The 23,387-nt window shown below is 41.5% G+C and overlaps 1 protein-coding gene across 2 annotated transcripts in view; it reads left to right on the forward strand.

Moving 5' to 3' along the window:
* MICAL2 (microtubule associated monooxygenase, calponin and LIM domain containing 2) overlaps positions 1 to 23,387 on the forward strand; it is a 142,171-nt gene that overhangs the window by 110,318 nt on the left and 8,466 nt on the right. For both annotated transcript variants that reach the window (XM_087718123.1, XM_087718131.1), the window contains 4 exons: positions 2,036 to 2,133; positions 7,518 to 8,811; positions 16,678 to 16,775; positions 23,172 to 23,264. In XM_087718123.1, the coding sequence (XP_087574249.1) occupies positions 2,036 to 2,133; positions 7,518 to 8,811; positions 16,678 to 16,775; positions 23,172 to 23,264 (1,583 nt within the window). The remainder of the gene's footprint in view (positions 1 to 2,035; positions 2,134 to 7,517; positions 8,812 to 16,677; positions 16,776 to 23,171; positions 23,265 to 23,387) is intronic.

Genomic DNA, 23,387 nt, shown 5'->3' on the forward strand with positions numbered 1-23,387 from the left:
GGTGGAGAAGACAGGAGGCGCTCGAAAATGGAATCAGTGGTGTACACTGCTGTTATGACCTAATTTACATGGGGATATATGGACAGGTATTCATCATATTTAGCCCCATTTTCTTTTGACTTCCCCCAATACTTATTCAATATATTAAAGACGCACCTGGAATACTGAACCTGGGGATATTCTTTGAGTATATGACCAGAAAAAAAACAAGAGACAAAGGGGTGGAGAGATAATTTGGGCAGGCTTCAGCTGAAATGATGTCACTCGCTTCAAAAAGCAGTACAAGCATTGCACGCATGCAAATCTGGACAAATATTTTTGGCATTTACTATTCCACTAACAAAAAAAAAAGTATAAGTCATACTACTGTATGTGGGCCAAGAATTCCTATTGAAAGGGCGAAGGGTCCCTTGCTTCCCATGTTGCAGAGAACAAAACATTTCCACCATTACTGGTGCATGAAGGGGGACGACGACAACAAGTCTTTGACAGCTGCTGCTTGTGTCCCCCGCTGAGCTTAATTGGCACCACCAGAAGCTGAGCTGAGCCATTCAGTCAATAAAGAGAAGAGCTGCCTGGCCTTGAATTCCATTGTGAAGAAATCTGAAGGTTGGTGGGAAGCAGGCCAGCAGTGAAAATTCTGCTCCACAATTCTTAAGGCGGGGTTAGAGGGATAGAGAGAGGAAGCAGTACAAAATGCCTGCATGACAGGCTGCGTAGATTTACAATAGGAGAGAATAATCTCGCCCAACCATTAGACTGTGGCTGGATGGTCTGCATATGACATCATGTTAGGACTGCAGCCATACTAGGCAATTGGATTTTAAAGAAACAGGTACAGAGAAATACCAAATCTGGCTTTTTTTTTTCCTCTCAGAGTTTTTCTCCATGAAATATCCAAGTCTCCTAAAACGCAATACGCGTAGCCAATATGCACTCTGCTGCACATTTCAGAGCTAAGGGCATAATCATAATCATAGAATCATCAGAGGAGCTTGGTTGCTCATTAGGTTATGATGCTGGGCTGATGATTGGCAGGCTCATGTTTGAGACCCAATTGCTGCTGCAGGGTGGGGTCAGCCCCTGTGATACGCTCCATCTCCTGCCAATCCAACAGTTCAAAAGTGCATGATCGCAAGTAGATAAATGGGTACCACTTCAATGGGCAACTTAATGGGGAAATGAAAGGAGCCCCCAATTGGGCATCCCCCAGGCAATTGTGATGTCACAATTCAATCCTTTCAAACTAGAAGCACTTCAGTGCTTCTGATACAACTGTAATTGTATCAGAAGCCTTCTAATGCAACAACCCACTGCCCAGGACAAGTATTCTCATCCTTTCCAAAGCAAATGTCCAGTCTTTTTATTTAAAACCTAGGTGATGGAGCACCCATGATTCAGTGGTGGGTTTCAAAAATTGTTGGAACCTACTCTGTGGGTGTGGCCTCTTTTGTGGGAGTGGCCTACCACCCATGTGATCGGATGGGAGTGGCTTGCCGCCCATGTGACCGGATATGAAATTATGAATTAGTACTTAGGTCGGTCCAAGTAGCTATTCAGAAACTCTGGCATTGAAGCATGCAAGTCTTAAAGCTGTCAAGTTACAAGATCCTTGCCAGTGGTGGGTTTCAAAAAATTTTGGAACGTCTTCTGTATGTGTGGCCTGCTTTCCGGGTCCACTGGTGGAACCTCTTCTAACCAGTTCGGTAGATTTGACGAACCGTTTCTACCGAATAGGTGCGAACTGGTAGGAACCCACCTCTGCCATGATTATTCCACTACTTAACAGTTCTCACAATTGGGAGATTCTTCCTTCTTTTGAATGGGATCTCCTTCTGTAAACGTTCCAACCATCTGTTTCATTTAGGGATCCCTAAAGAATAAATCCATAATCTCTTTCCTCTGACAACTCTTCAAGTCTTGGAAGGTTGCTATCAGTTCTCCTGTTAGCTTTCTCTTCTTTAGATTAAGCATGCTTAGTAGAAATGTCCACCATTATCAATTTTAACCGAACAACTTCTTTGTCCTTTTATAGATTTTCCTCTTTTGTACAACAAGAGAAGTGGATTGTCTTCAAAGGACACTTCTGCCAATCTTCAGCAAGAGTTTGAGGACAGTTGCTTTAAGACAGAGGTAGGTGACCAAAAGAGGGCAGCACACTGTTTTGAACCTGCTGTATCATTACTACTATTATTTTTTTTGTTAACGTACATTGTTTAACATTTAAGGGAACAATGTTAAAACACCGTGAGATAGATGTGCCATTCAGAAGGCTTCACTCGATGTTACAACATTTGCACTGTGCAGCCAAGGGCATCATTGCACTTGAAATATGGTATTGGAAAGGGAAAATGACTGTTCCTTGCAGTATCATTTGTCATACATGGATTAGCAGACTATAAACATTTCAGTGGAGATGTTGGAAATTGTCCTCTTACATCCCTGAGTTTTGATGTTAGCAGACAGGGACACTTCATAAGCCAATCAGTCCCCCAGCACACATTTGTTGTAATTGCTTGTAGAGTGAGTAATTAACTATACAGCTTTTCTATTAACTTCTTGAAGGGTGCATCTGCTCTTGGCCTTCAGGGATCCAGGCTCTTCTTTCCTCAACATTTGAAACCTTTTATCCTGCAAGAGCATTGAATACTGTTTTGAGTTCCAGTGAGGCAAAATCTCTCCCAACCCCGTATCTCTACCCCTGTCAGATAGCCGATTCTTAATAACAGAATAATAGAGTTGGAAAGAACCTTTGAGGTCTTCTAGTCCAATCCTCTGCTCAAGCAAGAGACTCTATACCCGTTATGGCAAACCTATGGCATGCATGCCACAGGTGTCACGCGGAGCCCTCTCTGTGGACATGCAAGTTGTTGCCCCAGCTGAGCTCCACCAGGCATGTGTGTGCACCTCCCACCGACCAGCTGATTATCGGGTCTCTGCTGCGCATGTGCGGGGAGCAGAGTGCATGTGACAGACACGTGTGCATTTGCGGGGGGTGCAGCACCTCCCCCGTGGCCATTTTTGATCCCAAGAGGCTTTAGGGACCCCGCTAACCCCAAAATGGGGTATGGGGGTGATGCACATGTGCGAGAGAGAGCACAGGGGGGTCTTGTGCATGCATTGCATTAGGTCTGTCGGCATGTGACGATAAAAAGGCTAGCCATCCTTACTCTATACAATTTCAGACAAATGATTGTCTGATCTTAATTGGTTGGACAACCAATAGTTGGACAATATTGGTTGTCCAATGTTACTATGCTTTTCTCCAAATACCGTAATATGAATTCTATAATCATAAAGTTGGAAGGGACTGAAGGGATGATCAAGTCTGACTCCCTATATAATCCAAGATTTAGCACAATAATCCTGAGTCCATGCTGTATTCTGATTTATGAGACACAACAACAACAACAGCAACAACAACAACAGCAACAACAACAAGGCTGGTGTCCTACACTCGGTTGATCTGTAAAAAGCAGACTATGTACTTATGGGGGAAAACAATTTGATGAAAATGTCAGTGGATTTTTATAATGGTATCAACCTAAGGGAAGAAACAAGTTTTGACAGACAATTAAATCCAGGGTTGTAATCATCTGTCAAAACCTGTTCCCAATATATAACTAATGAGTGCATAGTAGAGAAGCTATTTCTGCTTGGTATAGCAATCAATGCCCTCTTCCTTTATTAGGTAGCATTTAACCATCCCAGGTGTGAATGATCTGCAGAATTGGTAAAGTAGGCGGCTTTTGTTCTCTTGCTTTTCTAGGAACTAATGGATGACCAGCAGTGTTTGATCTGTAGGACCAGTGGGTGCTTCCCAGGAGATAGTAGATATTCTGCACAGGCCCTGATTTTAAACACAGATCTGTGGGACAGAACAAGGATGTTTTTAAAAATAGCTCCCTCCACTTATTTTACCAACCCAAATGATAGGTGAGACATGTCTCTCTGTGCATGTGTCAAAGCAGAAACAGCTAAACAAGCTGTGTCTCTGGTGGGCAAGAGCAATGTTTTCAGTGATGTGACCTACAAAGATCATTATCGGGGCATCTTCATACCATGAGGGGCTAGTAGGATGTGAGGATAAAACCATACCCTTCTTTTTCACTACATTTGCTTCCTCGTTCAATTTTCTCCTGAAGAGTTCCTGTTAGTGCCTCCTTTTCTGTATCTGATACAGCTTCATCCTCTCATCAGTTGAAGTATGGCTATCCTTCTGTCCTGGGTCCCCCCTCCACAAGCCAATTATGAGCCTATGGTTGCTACATATATATGCCAGGAATATAAACAAATCACAAATATGGTGGGTCACAACTGCAGAAGCTTGCCTAATACTCTGTCCTAAGGCTTGTTTTTAAAGATCATGGGAGCAGAAGGATTCCCGTCTCATGTAGGATAGGAAATTGTGGATTTAATTTAGACAAACTATTTTTTAAAAAATAATTATCGCTTCAGCTTCCCTGTTGAACTTCTCAGATGGCTTTCCCTGTTCACTTGCTCACTTCTATGCCTAGTAACTCCACATCTACCTTGCACAAAAGTACAAATGGTTAGATTCTGCCCATTATGTTCCCTCGCCCCATACCAGGGGTATCCACAGGGCATGGTTTAAAAAAATCAAGATGGTAGCTGCTCTAGCTCTACCCTGCAGACATCCTTGTGATGTTCATACTTTCTCTTCTCCTTCCCCACCCCATTCACCCACTGTTGCTCTTCCATTTTTTCTCCATCACATTTTCAGTTGCTTTCTCTCAAATTCAACTCCTTTCTTATGTGTCTGTTTTTCCAGCCCTACCTTCATTTCCCTTCCTCCTTCTCCATATTCCTGACAACCCTTTCCACTCTATTTTCCCGGAGGTTCTTGAGCATTAGCATCCTCTTTTTCCATTTTTCCAGCTGCTCCCCTCCAAATATTTGCCACAGTAGTTGATGGATTCTTCAACACCCCCCTTTTCCCAAAATGTGAAAGTGTTCCACTTCAGTCTGGCACCTTTCCAACAAGGTTGGTGAAGAATGTTAGCCTAGCTAGCTTATCTTACAAAACAGCAGGGTAGCAAACCTGCTTTTGTTCTGTTTTGTTTTCACTCGCATGGATGCACTCAGGGTGGGCAGGCTATGAAAAAAGTACACAAAAACAGATTGACGTTGCTTTCTTCCGTGTCTCAACTCCAGGAAAGACATCATTATATTGTCTGATAATTTTTCTAAGAATGACCTTTGAAAAATTCTGGACACTGTTAATAGCCTCTGACTTTGTCAATTGCACCAGGTTTAAGAAGCCAAGATGTAGTATCTATTTGAAAGCCAATTTCTTAAAAAAAATAATTTAAAAAAATATTAAAAATTCAAATAGAACATTTGCAAGTTGTTGCTTGGAGATGGACCAGTTTCATTCCATAGAATTTTCTGCAACCAGAATTCCTGGTAGCTGTTTCAGAATTTGTATAACACATTTGTTGGTACAATAAATATACTGCAAATAGAAAAACCATGAAAACATAAATGAAAAAGAATCCCCTACATTTTTCAGTTTATTAAAAAAAACATATATCCTGTCTCAACAGTATGGTAATACATGTGATATTTAACATGAGTTTTGCTTTTACAAGGACGTAACTATAAACTTTTTAGTTTCTTGAAAATGGGAGTCAAACAAGCATTGACTTTAAGTGGGGCCATTGCCAATTGATGTTGGTTATCTAATTATAATTTTAATTCTTTAAATATTTCTATATTTCATGGGTTACAAAACATTCCCATTCAGGAAACATCATCCATTATGTTTCCTTATGACCATTTATTAGAATAGATATAGGAACAGAGTTAATCACATCTCAAGTTTCATTGATCTCCTTCAATAGAGCCTCCATACAACCATCTAATAAGATAGCAAAAAAGGGAAACATTCTATGTTAAAATACCTTTTCTTCCACTACTACAATTAGGGCCCATTAGGATGAGATGTGATAGAAGTTGACGATGGCTACACAGACTTCAGATAACATTGAGATTTGTTTGAGGACTGCTTCAGGTTATGGGGGTTCATATGAGTAGCTAGTCCAGAAATGAAAAAGCAGAGTTGCACAGAACAATGTTCTTTTGTTGATAAATATCTAATTTGCTATAGATTTTTTATAACAGAAAGAAAACTATACATATAATCTCTTTTCTATCATAGTTATATTTGCAGAGCTGTATATCTTAGCGATCCTATTTAGAAATGCAACAGAGTCCCCCACCATCACCACCAAATTTGCCTTCCAGAGGAGATTTTGGGAGGAATTGGTCAGGAAATTAATGAAGATTCCTCTCTGTCCTCCATTTCACTGCTGGGTTTTCACTAGTGGGTGATATATCTCCAAAGTTCGAAAAAGAACACTCTGTGTACTGGGAAAAGTTTTTGAATCCAAGTTATGGGATTTTAATAAATTTATTAAAAAATGAAAGTTGTGAGAAGAATTGCAGCTGGCCAATAGGCCCAGTCCAATCAGGGTCAAAGAGATGCTGTTGATTATTCAACCACACTGCATAATTCACAGTTCTTGTTCCTACTTCAATTTGGCTGAGATTCTTGTTTCAGACCTTTGCAGCTAAGTGCATCAGAAAATTGCTAAGGTCTGTCCATCCATCCATCCAGCCAGCCAGCCATCCAGCCAGCCAGCCAGCCAGCCAGCCAGCCATCCAGCCAGCCAGCCAGCCAGCCAGCCAGCCAGCCAGCCAGCCAGCCAGCCAGCCAATGTAGGGCAGCTTTTCACTTAGACAAGTTTTGTGTTTGTTTTAGCCATGCAGTTGAGGAATAAGCATCTTTTAATAATGAGGAATAGTTGGAAGACGCAATTAGGAGGGCTGAATGTTATCTAGAGCAACGCATTGCCTCAGTGGTTAAGATGCTGAACTTGTTGATCAAGAAACGTCGGCAGTTTGGAGATTCGAATCCCTAGCGCTGCAAAATGGCGTGAGCTCCCATACTTGTCTCAGCTTCTGCCAACCTAGCAGTTCAAAAGCATGTAAAAATGCAAGTAGAAAAATAGGAACCACCTTTGGTGGGAAAGTAACAGCGTTCTGTATGCCTTTGGCATTTAGTTATGCCGGCCACATGACCACCGAGACATCTTTGGACAGTGCTGGCTCTTTGGCTATGAAATGGAGATGGGCATGGCCCTCTAGAGTCAGGAATGACTACTACATGTGTGCGAGGGGAATCTTTACCTTTATCTTGTGTTATCTAGCTATGAGGCAGCCTATTGCAAATAAAGACACCTAGAATTACAACTCTACAAATGTTTTTATTGCTCTCATAGGACCTTGGCTAATATCACCATCAATGGTATCCTTTTTCTGTTTTTATTGGAAGGATCTTCATCTTTTCAAGAGTTTTCAGCTCTGTTGCCTTGATATGTATATGTGCATTTTTAGAACTGATTTGTTTCAAAGCCCCCCCTCCCCCAGATAGAAGCATGGCTGAGAAGTTACATTTTTCCTCTAAAAATAATCACTTTATGCATTTCTTACAGCTGACCTATCCCAACAACATTCCAGAAACAAAAGCACATTTCCAACCTCACAGCGCAGAATTTCACTCCAAAGAAAAAAGCACCAACGAACCTGGACCGATTCCTTTCTACGTTCCTCATCACTGCTGCATAGATAGTTATCCAGTGGCACATAGTGAATCCCTTTCTTATGCTGATTGGGCTACCATTCCCAGTTCTCTTCAACTTGGCATCCACCGCTATGGTACTGATGGACAATATTTAGGAAATGAGGCAGTAAACAGTCAGCAACTGACTTCAGGACTGTTTACAAAAAACTCAGATACATCCTTCGTAAACCTTGATGAAGGAGATAAAATTGCTTCGGTGCCTGCCAAGGAACAGCAAGACAAACCCTTAATAAACAAAGCTAAAAGTAAAATAATGAGGAGGTTAACTCGTACTCTGAAGAATTCTCAACCAGAAGGGGCAAGAATTGCTCACCAAGGCCAAGGAATTCCAGGGCCAAACAATTCGTATTTTAGTAGAGATGAACACATTCCAAAGCAACCTAGTTATGTTAGGTCTCCTGAATTCTCGGATAATCTTTTGCCAGTTTGGGACCCTGAGAAGAAATGTCTAAAATATGTTGATAAATGTCCCATTGCTACTCAGCCTAAACTGTCACTGAAGTTAATGGCTAATGTCATTAGAAAATCCATATTAGAAGGTCTGGAAAAAAGCCAGGATGTGCATACAAAACCTTCTCTGGAAAATACCTTTAATTTCTCTTATAACCTGGCTCATTCTGAAAATCTGAAAAACACAGAGTATCAGGAAGCCTCCAGTGCACAAATGCAAGAGTTATGTATGCTGAATAATACAGAACAGGACCTTAAACCTAGGAGTTCAGTTATCTCTAATTTTTCCGGTTCAATTGAAGATTTTCGGTATGATGATAAAAGCTCATATATTCCAAAATGCGATGTGCATCTGACATCATCCAGTGGCACTCACCGTGGACATTCTTACTCTAATAAAGTTGATGTTCCCACGCTTTTAGAAAGATTTACCCTTAAAGAAAATGCTCGGAAGTCATATATTGATTGTAATGAAAAGAACAGGCTACATCCATCTTTAAGGCAGAAAAAGAAAAGTGATAATGCTATACTAGATGGTCCAGTTCAGAGGAACAATGTGTGGAATCTGTTCAGCAATTTGAGGAATAAAGAAGATGACAGCATTAAAAGCCCTTTGTTAATGCCAGCTGTGTCTCCCACTACCATCTTTGATGTTGATAAAGTACTAAGTGATACTTCCAAAGGAGAATATTTGGGTAAGCATGCTATTTAAAAATAAAAATTAAATTTTAATTTATAAAATTAATTTATAAATTTTAAATTAAGGATGACATATCATTCATTTGAAATATATGTTGTATTTTATTATAATACCATACTGGGATCTGTTCTCCAATTTTCCCTGTGAAAGAGATTCTGGATTTTTAGATCAGGATGCTTTAGAATGTTCTTTAGAAGAGCCATGGTGGCGCAGTGGTTAAAATGCAGTATTGCAGGCTAATTCTGCTGACTTCCAGCAGTTTGATTCTGACCAGCTCAGGGTTGACTCAGCCTTCCATTCTTCCAAGGTTAGTAAACCCAGATTGTGGGTGCAAGATCCTGACTATGGAAATTGTTTACAGAGGGCTGTAAAGCACTGTAAAGTGATATATAATGGGGGTCCCCAACCCCCAGTCCATGGACTAGAACCGGTCCACAATGTGCCAGAAACTGGGCTGTGCAAACAAGTGAAATCCCATCCGTGGACTGCAGACTGCAAAAAAACCATGGCCCCTCCAGTTCGTAGAAAACCTCTCTCCAAGGAACCGGTCCCTGGTGCCCAAAAGATTGTGGGTCATTGCTATATAAGTCTAAGTGCTACTGCTATTTTTTGTAAATGTTTTTTTAGAATTTCAAGGTTGGGGGCTGCTGCTATATAAGTCTAAGTGCTACTGCTATTGCTATTTTTTGTAAATGTCTTTTAGAGTTCCTTTCAATGCTGCACTTGAACTTCCATTATTTTTGAAAGGGAACAGAGGATTGGCTCATGATCATTTTTTTCATATCTATCCAGCATTCTGCAGTCTTCTTGGCTGCCCATCTCCTAGACTGAAACTTTCTTCATAGAAAATGTTCTCTCTCTGATGTCTTCTTTTGAAATATAATTGAAATGTAGGAAGTTAGAGAGTGGAGAGTGGTGATGTTACATGTAGAGCTCTAGTATTCCTGACTGTCCAAAACTGTAGGCTGAAAGCACTTTCTTTTCTATGAAATAGAATGGGAATCATAAAAATGCATAATAATACAGAATAATGAAGAATAATATGGAAAAATCAGAGAGACAGAGAATTCCTAGCAACCTTGTTTAGTAGAACATATAAAGGATAGGCCCAGATGTTCTTTCAGTTCTGAAGATGACAAATGATTTAAATTCTTGCATCCCTTAACTATAAGATTTTCAGATTGGTAAAGAGGGACCAGATTTTCAGATTGGTAAAGAGGGACACCTTTGACCGGGGGGGAAGGGGGGGGGGCTTGATTAAAAATTTTATACGGAGCAACAAAAATTTTCATACAAACGCAAAAATAGTATTGTAATATTTTTTTATTTCAACATAACTACAATTTACAAATATAAATTGTAACTCTTGCCAAACATCAAAATTTTAATCACGTGACTATGAGGATGCTGCAACGGTCGCTAAGTGTGAAAATGGTCGCTAAGTGTGAAAAATGGTCATCAGTCACTTTTTTCAATGCCATTGTAACTTTGGTCACTATACCACCTTTCTTGCCACAGTTCTTAAGTGAATAACTGCAGCTGGTATTTTGTATTTTGGATAGAATCTTTTTTTAAATAGTCTAAGACAATTTAAAAAAAGAATCCACACAGAATAAATTGAAGTAAAACATTTCAAACTATTCCACACAGAATAAATTGTAAAAATAGTAAAACTATTTTTAAAAATTCTATGCACAATATATTTCAAAGTATTGTGCATAGAATTTTTAAAAATGATTTCACTTCAATTTATTTTGGATAGAATCTTTTTTTAAATAGTCTAAGACAATTTTAAAAAAGAATCCACACAGAATAAAACTATTTTAAAAAATCCTATGCACAATAAATAAAATATTATTTTCAAATACATTTAAAAAATAAAAGAAAAAAACCCAGTGCACTTACCAGCAGGCACAAGTGAGCACTCCAAGTCAATCCAGAATGATGTAGATGTTAATACAAAGAACTGAGCAAATTAAAATGGTGAAATTAGTCAGGGAAATATTTTTCAAAGAAACTTTGCCACCATTTTTTCCACACGAGCCGACCTCCAACCTCCATGCCCCTCCCCTCCGGAAAATCCAGGAAGGAACACTCGCGACTTCTCTAGCCAAGTATTTCCTGCAGCTCTATGGTACTGGGTCATCTTTTCTTATAAAATGAGGTAAATGGGGCGCGGGGGGTCCATTTTCTTGCTTTAACGTTTTAATATCTTCAATGAAAGTACTGAGACAGAGAGAGGGATTAGACAGAGTGTCTTTTGTCTTGCCCCGGTTAGGATTTCTTAAGCAAATCCACTGGGCTTTCAACATGAAGCCAGAAAATCGGGACTTTTTAAAAACGCCCTGGGACACAGGACAAATTGTTATAAATCGTGACTGTCCCGCCAAAATCGGGATGACTGGTCACCTTACTTAACTATTACTCATCTAATAGCTATCTAATAATCTCATGGAATCATTAGGTTGGGCATGGATCAGTTGCTTGTAATGAGGGGCTACTCATTCACAGGATATAGATAGACAAGGGGACCCTTCTTATTTTTAGTCTCAGCAGTGATTGTAACTAGGGGTGGGTTCTGACGGTTCCACCACAAAACCGCGGATGACAAAATCGCGCTTGACGAAAGCGCACATTTGACGTCATCACAGCGCGACGAAAACATCGCGCTGTGATCGAAAAATGTAAAAATAAAGTGAAAACCTTACCCTAACCCCCCCAAACCTAACCCTAAACCTAACCCTAAACCTAACCCTTAACCTAACCCTAATTCTAACCCTAAACCTAACCCTTAACCTAACGCTAAACCTAACGCTAACCCTTAACCTAACGCTAAACGTAACCCTAACGCTCTAAACCTAACCCTAACCCTTAACCTAACCCTAACCCTTACCTTTATGTGAATCAGCTTGCTTTAATTTTATTTTTATTTCAATTTTTATTTTTTTTCGTCGCGCTGTGATGACGTCAAATGCGCGCTTTCGTTGAGCGCGCTTTTGTGGACCGCGGTTTTGACGGGTCACGGGTTCTGACAGGCACTACTGCCAGTTTGCTTGTGGGCGCGTATGCACAGTGCAATAAAAATTATTCTGCTCATGTGCAGAAATGAAAAACAAGATTGTGGCACCTATGGCGCTGCCCAGAGAACTGGTTTGAGGGCATGGCAGGCCTGAGTCACTGCCGGTGCCCACAACCCAGATACCAAACCACTACCGGTTTGACTGAACTAGTCTGAACTGGTAGGAACCCACAACTGATTGTAGCTTTATGTGGTAGGACTATAGCTGTAGTAAGCTCTGCTACTGTGCCATGATCCTGATTTTTAATCTCTTCTTTTTAGTATAACCTAACCCCTACCCTAGAATTCTAGCATTGCTTGAGATTCTGAAGGAATGTCAAGTGTTATAAAGTTGATTGCTAAGTCAAACCTATTTTGAGTGTACACACAAAAAGACACTGACTTCCTTCTCATTTTGGACTTTGCTCTGAAGTTTCTTTCTTTATATGCAAATTTACCCCACTGGTTCTAATGTAAAATGTTTAACAAACTTTGATTTTATCTCCAGGTGGAGATAAAATTTCATGATAAGATTTCATGGAATTCTTTAATGAAATTTATTTGAATGCTTTTCAAAAATGGCATTGTTGCAGGGAATGCCTTTTCTCAAGGGTCCTTCAGTACTCCTTGCATATTTTAGCATGCTGTAAGCTGCCAGAATACAAAATATATTCTGCTACTATTTGAATAAATCTGTTATCCTTAAAGATTTGTGTTAGATACTTATTCTAACTACAGTGGTTTCCACCAAGGTCCTCTGTTCTGGCGGGAACAGAGGTTTAATCATATTGGTCGAAGGGACTGACAGCTCCCTATAAAAGGGCTTCTGTCACTCAACCTTCACTGGATTGTTCTCAGTTGTACTTAATAAAGAGCTGTTGTTACCGTTAAGCCTGTCTCCATTACCCAATCTAACACTGGCGACGAAGGTGGGATTGGAAGGCAACTAGGCGAACCAAAAAGAGCGTAGAAATCCAACAAGTACATCTAGCCCGGAGCTCAGCGCAGCTTTGAGCAGCCATTTTTGAGCGGTAAACTCAAAACGTCCTCTGTACATGGCTATGCATGCCCCACTGACTCCGTATGAAACAGTCACCGAGCACTGGGACTAATACATGCTACTATTTGACTGCTTCCTCGAGGCAAATGACCTCATGGTCCTTTCTGAAGGCCGCAAGAAGAACATGTTCCTCGGATACTGTGGCCGGGAAGTGTTCGAGACGGCAAAAGACCTCTCTGAGCTGACACCACTGCAATCAGTTGCCTGGTTCCTGCTCCAGCAAATGCTGAGGACCCATTATGGCCCCAAGTCGTCCAAGCACATTCGCCGGCACGAGTTTAACATCAGGAACCAGAAAGAGGGTGAGTTGATTAATGAGTACATTGCGGCGCTTCGCAAGGCTGCAGTGTACTGCGAATTCTGAGACATGGACAAGCTGATTCTGGACTGCATAATTTGCGGTGTGCGGGACATTAACCTACAGAGGAGGTTACTCACTAAATCTAACCTCACTCTGCAGATCGCCTTGGAGCAGGCCAGGGTGTCCGAATCAGCCGTCAAATCTACTGAGACTCTGCAGCACAAAAGTGTTCCACAAGACGCGCGAAAGAGTACACGCGTACATCGTGAGGCTGCGGAGCCCAAGAGCTCAGGAGGCGAGGAAAATGACAGCTGCCGCATGCGCAGTAGCCACTCCCAGTTGGTGCACAAATTCAAACTGCGTCTCTTACCTTGCGCTAGCTGTGGAGGAGACCATGCCAGATCGGCTTGCCAGCGCTGCGAGCGAAAGGAGCACATCGCCAAGGTGTGCTGGAGCGAATTCCCTGCCACTACCTGGCAGCCTAGAAGCGCACCAAACCACCAACAGAGGCCCAACCAAGGGACCTGGCAGAAGCCACCATGGCGCTCAGAAGGCAACAATAGAGTCACCTACCATACGTCAATCGGCCAAGTCCGCTCCAGGTGGCCAAAAAAGCTGAAGGTCACCGTCGTCATTGAGGACTCTCCATGCAAGATGGAGATCGACACTGGGACATCACTGACCATCATACCGTGGTCTACCCTAAAGCAGGCTATCACCCCTGACATCTGTCTATGAGATTACCAGGGAAACTGTGTCCCCATCGTGGGCCAAGGCACCTTCCAGGTGAAGTTCAAGCAGTTCAGCAGGAAACTCCCAGTGACAGTGGTCAGTGGCAACCTGCAGAGCCTCCTAGGGCTAGATTGGTTCCAAGCCCTGGGCCTAGAAGTGACCAGCATCAACGCTTTGAAAGACGACGGTGCTGAAGCCAGAAATTTCTCATAGTTGTGAACACCTACACAAAATGGTTAGAGGTAGTCCTGATGACGTCCACTATGGCAGAAGCGGTCATCAAGGTGCTACAGAGACTTTTCTCTATGCACGACCTACCCGACGTCTTGGTCTCTGACAATGGGCCCCAATTCACAGCGATGCAATTTGAGACCCGCCTAGCAGCCCAGGAAATCAGGCATGCCCTGGTCGCACCATTCCATACGGCCTCCAATGGTCAGGCAGAGAGAATGGTTAGATCTGCAAAAGAAGCCCTCTCTAAGATGGGCCCAGGAGATTGGCAAACACGGGTTGACCACTATTTGCTAATTCAGCACATCACACCCGGTGCCACTACAGGGAGAAGCCCCTCCGAGCTTCTCATGGGTCTCCGGCTAAGGTCCCACTTAGACCAGCTACACCCCAATTATTCTGCCTCATCACCCCCAGACTCCACAAGCAAGATTTGGACATTTAGCATAGGGGATTCAGTATACGCCCACAACTACACTGGGGGAACTCTGTGGATTCCTGCATCACCGACCCTCGCTCTTACCTCTTAGAGCTCAAAGACGGTAGGAATTGGAGAAGGCATATTGACCAACTCCGTGGCTTCCTCTCCAACTCCACTCTTAGACAACCAGAGGTAACTCTTGCACGAGTTAGCCAAAGCCCTACCCAAACGGAGCAAACACTCACTCCTTCCACGGCCAGATCAAGCCCGAGAGTACCAGGAAATGTATCTGGTTATGTTGCAGGTCCACAGCAAGCTCCGAGCGAACCAGCTCTAGAAGCTCCAGCCACAGCCTGCGAAAGGTTCCAGGAGCTTCCACCAAGCGGAGCTGTGGAGCAAACAGGTCTGTCCGACCTGTCCAAGGAAACCCCTCCTACTGAACTGCGCAGGTCAGGCAGAGCTACCCAAAAGCCCGCCTACCTGCATGACAAGTAGGATTGTTCCATCCAAGAGGAGAGGGGTGTTAGATACTTGTTCTAACTACAGTGGTTTCCACCAAGGTCCTCTGTTCCGGCGGGAACAGAGGTTTAATCCTATTGGTTGAAGGGTCTGACAGCTCCCAATAAAAGGGCTGCTGTCAAACTTAACCTTCGCTGGATTGTTCTCACTTGTTATACTTCATAAAGAGCTGTTGTTACCGTTAAGCCTGTGTGTGCCTATCCATTACCCAATCTAACCATTTGTGATTCAGGGTCCTATTTAACATAACCTGTAATATGGGGCTTTGTTCTCCTTCACAGTTTTTGTCTGGTATGTTTTTCTGTAACTCCGTGAATTATCACAACATTTTCTCTAGCTATTGTTCCTGGCCTTAATGTTGGGTACTGCTCTTTTAGGCTCTCTTTGGCTTAAAATGCATGGTAGCAGAATGACCTGTTCAGAGCAGCACATTGAAAAATAAGCGTCCTGGATCATAACCTTCCATTGTGTGGCTAAGCCCTCCCAAATAGCGTTGTCCCTCCAAAGCAAAGGAACATCTCTGCATGCCTGTGCAACATGCGTTTCTGCCATCAGTTACAGCAAATTCACACTTACTCATCTGAAATTAAGCAAGAAGCTCTCAATCATCTTAAACAACGTGTCCTTGTCATTCATGGCCTGAACATAAGTGAATCCAGGTGTTAATCATTACTCTTGCAGCAAATTAAGTGCAGCAGCAGATGTTCCTTGTGCTTCTGTTGTTTAATTTATCAAGGGGAGGGTATATGAATTAGACAAGTAAATTGTTAGGAGGTCAGGTTCAGTTCCTGTTAAAACATAATGCTGATGACCTAGTAACAAGTAGAGTTAGGGCATAATAATGAAATCAGCTTGGAATGCAAGTTATTCCCAGAAATCCTCCTTCCTTTCCCATCGTGTTTTCTCCAGAATTGCATTGTGTGTTTATAAACAGCACCTATTGTTTAATACCTGCTGTGGTAGAGATTGAGGGAGTGAAAATATAAGTGACATTTATTTAGATCTCATTAATGAAATATTTATGCTGCAGAAGGCTGAGTGATAAAGCCTCCATCAGGGCGTCCATTTGCTTCTGATTATATTTGTGACTTCTTTTAAAATATGACCAGACATTCTGACGCCGGCTATTTTACACTGAGCAGATGTCACAGAAGAAAAATGGGTGCCAGATGCTACAAGCCACATAAGAGTAATTTGTTTAAGAGCTGGCTCAGCCGTGCTGCATTTATTTATGCCCCATGGTGTGAGATAACGTGGCTAACTTGTGATGCGCGTTTTAAGAACAGGCCTAATTTTTAATATAGGGTGAGACCTTGTTTGCACATAAAATTTGATATATTCATATTGTGAGCACAGGATTGCCAGGCAGTGAAGGCCTTGAACAGTAGCCAAAATGTAATTAATGTAATCAAGTTTACAAATGGTCATTCGAGAAATGTTTGAGAAGCTATGAGCAGGTGCAGCATAAGCAGTTTCAGTCAGATCCTAGGAAAAGAATAAAGGCAATAAATGTCACTGAGCAGTTTGATTCTCTTTCAGGATCTAAAGGTCTACCTGCCAGGAAACAAGCGACAACTGGCTATTGCTCATCCTCCTCTGATGACGAATGGGAATATAAGCCTTCCCCTCAACTCCCGGTAAGTTATTGAAGGCTATTTCCTCTCAAACATTTGCTGTTTTCACTTGATTACAAAAATGATTGACATTTAATGCAATCATCTATTTGTCTCTTTAATAGCATGTTAAAGAATCTTAAGGGGGGAAGGGGATAATAGTTTAACTAGTCTTCCACAGAGGCAGCAGGAAAGACCAGCTATTTTTCTACAGAACTCCTTAAGATAACAAATAACAGAATTGGAAGGGACCTTGGAGGTCTTCTAGTCCAACCCTCTGCTCAAGCAGGAAGCCCTATATCATTTCAGACAAGTGGAATACCACATTAATAAGTTTAGGTAACGACTAAAATTGGCTAAAGAGAGTCCATTAGGTGCAGTAACAAAATAATAAACAAATTTAAATGATTAAATATGCAATAATAGTCTATATGATTTCAATTTCTTTGCAGCAGAGCTTATTTGATGGACCTAAATCTTAAAAGTAACGTCCTCTGGAATCTAATTTGAGTCTAGGGAACTACAAGAATTCACCCTAGGCAGCAATGTAAATGTGGCTTGCCATAGTCTTCCTCTGGAATGCATTTTCAATTTCTTTTATCTAGTTCTTACAGCCCTGGGGTTTCTTCTTAGGGGTTTTCCAACTAGGTCCTAACCAGGTCCAATCTTGCATAATGTATTTTGAAATTAGCCAAAGTCAATCGGAAATCACCTACTGAGAATGGAAACAGTATTAAGTAGCAAGTTGAAGCTATTTGGAAACTATTTACTTACTGAAGCACTTTTTTCACGCAACTTTATCAATTGCTAAAAAGTGGCAGGAACTCTCATTCTCTTACTCCACAAACCTATGAACATTCCAATATGAAGGTTGGCAATTTTTTTGTTTTCCAGAGGCACACAGAACATTTAAGGGGAATAATATCTAAATTGGCCTGTGGGCAGGAAGAGATAAAACAGAGTGGATAAGCTCAAGTAGACAAATTTTTTTGTTCCTTTCCAGAGATTTGGTAGGAAACAGCACCAATTTCATTTCTCAATTTCAGCACTTAGAGGTTCCAAAGAGTTCTAAAAAGATAGTTAGGACAATAGGCAGTTGCCAATGCTGTCCTAATAGTATAGGTTGGTGTTACCCTAATATGGTGCTAAACTCCACTCCCAGTATTGGCCAAGCAAGTGGGGAGTGCTGAAAACTGCAATCTGCGGAGTCAGAAGTTTTTGTGTGAATCATAAAGCTCCTTCCACATTGGCACTAACCCTAACCCTAAGCCATGCTGGGCCCAGGAAAAATGCAAGCCAAAGTAAGGATAAAGGGAGTGCGGAATAGTAAAAAAAAACATCAAGAACATGTTCCAAGCTTGGGCATTGATTTTATATAATATATTATTGTAATGTTAAACAGGAATAGTTTGCCTCCCTCCCTCTCTCCCCCCTCCCTCTCTCTCTCCCTCCCCCCTCTCTCTAACTTTGGCCACATCAATGAGGGCTGCCCCTCTGAGAAAATTGTGAGGCTGTGTCTCTCTGTGTGGGAAAAGAAAATGATGTGGCATGTATTACTAATATCTGGATTGTGTGGGCTTGACACTGCTTTGTCCATCTGTATTTTCAGTGTAGCTTTAGCACAGCAGTGGGATTTGAGGATGGACTCTCAGTGATCCATTGGAAATGCCAATTCATTTGTCCAAAAACCTAATTTTGCTGGCTAAAAGGGTTTTGCATAGTGTTGGGTCAAGATATTATTTGGTGGCCTGATATTCTCCTTGGCTGAGGAAGCTAAGCTTGTCTTTGATGAAAAGTTATAGAACTTTAGGATGATTTTTTTCCTTCAAATTAGGTCAGCTGCATATTAAGAGTATTAAGGCTATCCAACTGGCCAAGACAGATCACTACCTGGAGAGCATGGTCTCATAGTGTCCATTGCCTCTATTGCTTTATAGCGGGGGTGTCAGACTTGCGGCCCACAGGGCAGATGCGTCACATGCTGGCCCCGCCCTTGTCTGGTTTAGCGAAGGGGAGAGAGTCCCTATACATCACATGACACCACGGTGACAATGTGAGTTTGACACTCTTGCTCTATAGTATTTGCCTGGGAAAATTTTCCAGAAGCCAAAACCTATGATTCCGTAATAGAAAAATAGAAGAGACTATTGACACAATCTTACTATTATTGGTGCTGTAGCATCCATGCTTTTTTCCTTGTTTTCTGAGGGATTCATACAATGAAGCGCCGCAGCTTCAGCAAACAACTACAGCAAAAGGAGTGTTAGACTCCCTTGGAAGATGACATGCAGTTGAGTAGATACAATCATGTCTCTTGTAGGTCATGAAGATTACAAAGAAGGCTTACTTAATCCATTGCATCTCAGGTAATTGCCTATTAGAATGCTTTAGTTTGCTCAAGGGTCTATTTTCATCTGCTCTAACAAACTCAATCTGCATAAGGTGTTTTAAAGATATTTATAGACCCAGTCATTACACTGTCCACAAAATATGTTGGTTGTTAAAGGAAAACTGCAAAGAAAACATATACAAAAAAAGATGTTTTAAAGATAAAATCCTTTACTATCCAACTTGAATGTTACAGATAATACTGAAATATCTGGCATAATTTGGTCTAATTATATGAATCTACTTTTGATTGCTAAGGCTTGAGGATATAGCAACATGATTACAACTTTCTAGCCCATTACATATCCTCTTACACCCTGCCCTTTTGTGGTTTGCTCGTGTTACAAAAGGGGAATGACTAAGTGGAACATCCATTCCTTAAGCAAAAGATAACTAAATATAGGCAACTTTCACCAACTACAGCCATGTTACAAAAACCCATTTACAGGCAAGGTGCTTGAGAACATATTGCCTGTAAAACTGCTGACATTCTTGGAAGAATCCTATTAACACAGTCCTTCTCAGTCTGGCTTCCAGCCTGATTTTGGAACAAACTCAGCTATGGTCACCCTGTTAAATGACCTCCTGCAGAAAAGACAAAGGGAATATGTTTCACAGCCTAATGAGATGCTAGCAGGGAGTTAAATAGAACTGCTGTAAATCAATTCTCTTACTAGCCATGCCAATGGTAAGACTATAAATCAGTCCACAGTCTTTCACTGGTATTATAAGACTTTGCAGACTTTGAGTTGGCCTTCCACTGTGAGAATTCAAAGGGGTGAAAGGTAGAGTGTGGTAAAATCCACTGGATCAAAGAGTCAAGGGAACAGGTAAAAGATTTTCAGCACCAAGAATGAGATATCACCAAATGTTGCTCAAGCAGAGCATAAAACTGCTTAGCAGTCATAAATATACCGAGGTTCCCCACCAGATACAGCTGAAGCTCTGCAGCTTTATTTTTTTCAGGTTTCGATCCTGCATATTCTCAGCTTAAGATAAATAGTTTTCAGACACAAAGGATCAGGACCATACATTAACTTGCAGCACAGAAGATTCATTCAAATCTATACAGAAATCTCTAGTCAACTAACAGTCAGCACTAAATTGGCACTAGATAAGGGTAACAAAATCCAAGGAAAGCTAGACTTGGATAATTTGTGGCAATGTAAGGACTCTAAGCTGATGACATATTTAACTCACTCCCCCACCCTCTAGCTCTGCCTTCTGTAGAGCCGAGGTGGCACAGTGGTTAGAGTGCTGTAGTGCAGCCACTTCAGCTGACTGTTATCTGCAGTTCAGCGGTTCAAATCTCACCGGCTCAGGGTTGACTCAGCCTTCCATCCTTCCGAGGTGGGTAAAATGAGGAGCCCGACTGTGGGGGTAATATGCTGACTCTGTAAACCGCTTAGAGAGGGCTGAAAGCCCTATGAAGCGGTATATAAGTCTAACTGCTATTGCTATTGCTATTCTCTTCCCTTATGTTGGTTTCCTTGAGAGGTACTACACAGAAGGAAACATGATGGAAACATGGTGGCCAAATATCACCCTCTCTTCTTCCCCTCTTTACCTATTCTGACTGTCCTTTTAGATTGGATGAGCCAATCTTTTAGAGAGGAACTTGATTATGGTGACATTGACGGAGAAGAACAAGACACAGAAAATGGGGGTGATAGGGAAAGCAGCTTGGAGGGAGGTGAACAGGAAATTGTTAGTGGTAGCAGAATAAAAATCACAGAGTGCTGGCAGGAAACTAAGCCCAATGTACCGGCAATTACACTGGAGATCTAGACACCAATAGAAAGCGAAGACCTCAATGTTAGCAATTACTCCAAACAGCTCAGAGCACAGAGACTAAACTAAGAGCCTAGCTTGGCAAGCAGAGGCCCAGAACACTGGCATACCCAGCTGACAAAGATTGTAATAAACCCTTGAGCACTGGCTGCACTGAAAAAGGCCCAACAGTGTGGCAGCTATTCCAAGAAGACCTAGAGTGATAACCATAGACAAGAGACTGTGAAAGAGTCTTAGTGGCAGTGAGAGGGCCCCAGTGCCAGAGTATGTACAAATAAGTGGGAGCAAGATTTAAAATATAGACACAATAAAACAATAAAGAAAAAGGGAAATGGATTACAATGCATGACATAACCTGCAGGATTAAAAGTCTTGACATAGAAAATAGAACTATAGAAAGTAAATTAAACTGTAGAAAATTGTGTAAAAACGAAAAAGGCTGGAACCTCAGATTTTAATTTAAAAGCACTATTTGGTGAATATCTGATAATAAAAAGATTCTGGTTGCAGAAATTCTCAAATGCTACCTGAATCTGACATTGTTCCCAGACTGAACCTACAACACATGTCTTTCACAGGGCTAGACTCTGGCTTTCTAGCTGTGGTCTTCTATCTTCTGAAAGACTGGGTGGGTTTGCTTTTAATTCCAGGTTTAAATCCTCGGCACCAGAATCAAGAACTGTGACATCAGCATCTGGTCTTTTGGAACCAGTATTGTGGCTTGCTATCATCAGAAGTCAAATGAGAATATTTAGCCTGCTCCTTTTCTGAGAAAATTAATGTGTTTGGCTGAGCCCTGAATGTATGTGCCTCAATGATGCCCTTTGATATCCCTGTACACTGTGTCATGCATTGAAGGATTAGATCACAGTAGATTGACTCCTATGGAAGGAACAGTACCAGAGTAGTGTTGAGTGGCCATATTTCTTCTGCAGATGCTAGAAGGCATTACTTTGTCCCCAGTACTATTTATGAACCTGCTGAGAATAGTCAGACTAGGCTGATGGTAAGTGCAGGGCCCACGTGGAGGCTCAGGAAGGGGGGAAACGGGTCTACTGGAGGTTCCAGAAGTCAGGACATGGGCCAGTTTCCGGCCTCTGGCGGGCCTCCGGAGCCCAGGAGAAGCAGTTTTTGCCTTCCCAGAGGCTCGATGAAGGCCTTCAGAACCTGGGGAGGGTGAAAAACAGGCCCACCAGAAGTTCTAGAAGTCCGGAAACGGGCATGTTTCCAGCCTCTGGAGGGCCTCTGGAGCTTGGGGGAAACAGTTTTCGCCCTCCCGGAAGCTTGAGGAAAGCCTCTGGAGCCTGGGGAAGGTGAAAAATGCCCCCCCCCAGGATGCAGGAGGACAACTAGGCCACACCCATTATGGCCATGCCCACCTAGCAATGAGGCAGCGAATCCGCTGCTGAAATTTTTGAAGCCTACCCCTGTGATGAGGTGGAGGAGGAGGAACCAAGTGTAAAATAATTTGAAGAGACACTTTATTTACTAGCAAAATACTCTTCTGCATCTTCTCCTTGAAACTACAGAAGCTCAAAGATCATTTTATCCTAGCCAAATGGATGTTTGGGTGACCATGCAGAATCTCACTGCAGAAATACCCTTTCAGTGGTTGCAGATCTTTTACAGTATCAAGGAGCAGAGAGACCCTTTGAGCAAAACCTCTTACAGAATGATCTCTATAGACCAACCATTATGACAGGATACGTTTTACATTTTCCTTGTAAATAGCTAGCATTGCATCTTATTGCTATTTTACTCTATTAGTTTGAAATCAGAACAGGCATAGAGCATAATAAATAAAACATCTACATTGACATTTTTAATATTAAATCTGCCTGCATTTTGCATGAAGATGCTCTATTTTTTTTTATTTTCATGGTGGAGTATATGCTTTAATATTTTGCCGCAATGGTAAGTTAAGGAAGATTTGAATGTAATGCCAGATTCCCTTATGTTTACTTTAGAACCATTAGGATTATTATCTTGGTTTTATAAATGTGGTGTTTTATCTTAATTGACAGAACATTACCATTTCCATTATCGACAGAAAATGTTAATGCCTAACTAACTAAGACTGTGGTTAGGCCTTTATTGATGAAAACAAATGGCTCAGATTGTGCCCAGCAAACATAGTCAAAGGCTACTTAACATTCACATTAAAAGAAAAGTCTATGGAAATCTGTGGCTGAGTACAAAGTATTGATTTCCTTTGATATGTGCTGTTGTTTATTTTTGAAGGTTAAAAGTACTCTTAGAAGGAACAAAAAGTTGGCAAAAGAAACAAAGCAACTGGTTAAACAAAAGGAACTAAAAAGACTTCACAAAGCACAGGTATTTTAGTTTCTTATCCTTGTGTAATGTATTTGACATAAAACATTTGGCCAGTTTGGATGCATTGTCTTCTGCCGTATTATTGGGAAACTGCAAAAATATTCCCCTTCATTAATGCTTAGT

The sequence above is a fragment of the Thamnophis sirtalis genome, unplaced genomic scaffold (genome assembly GCF_051295495.1).
Source record: "Thamnophis sirtalis isolate CommonGarterSnake01/CBP01778 unplaced genomic scaffold, rThaSir2_p1.2 scaffold_1, whole genome shotgun sequence".
Lineage (NCBI taxonomy): Eukaryota > Metazoa > Chordata > Lepidosauria > Squamata > Natricidae > Thamnophis > Thamnophis sirtalis.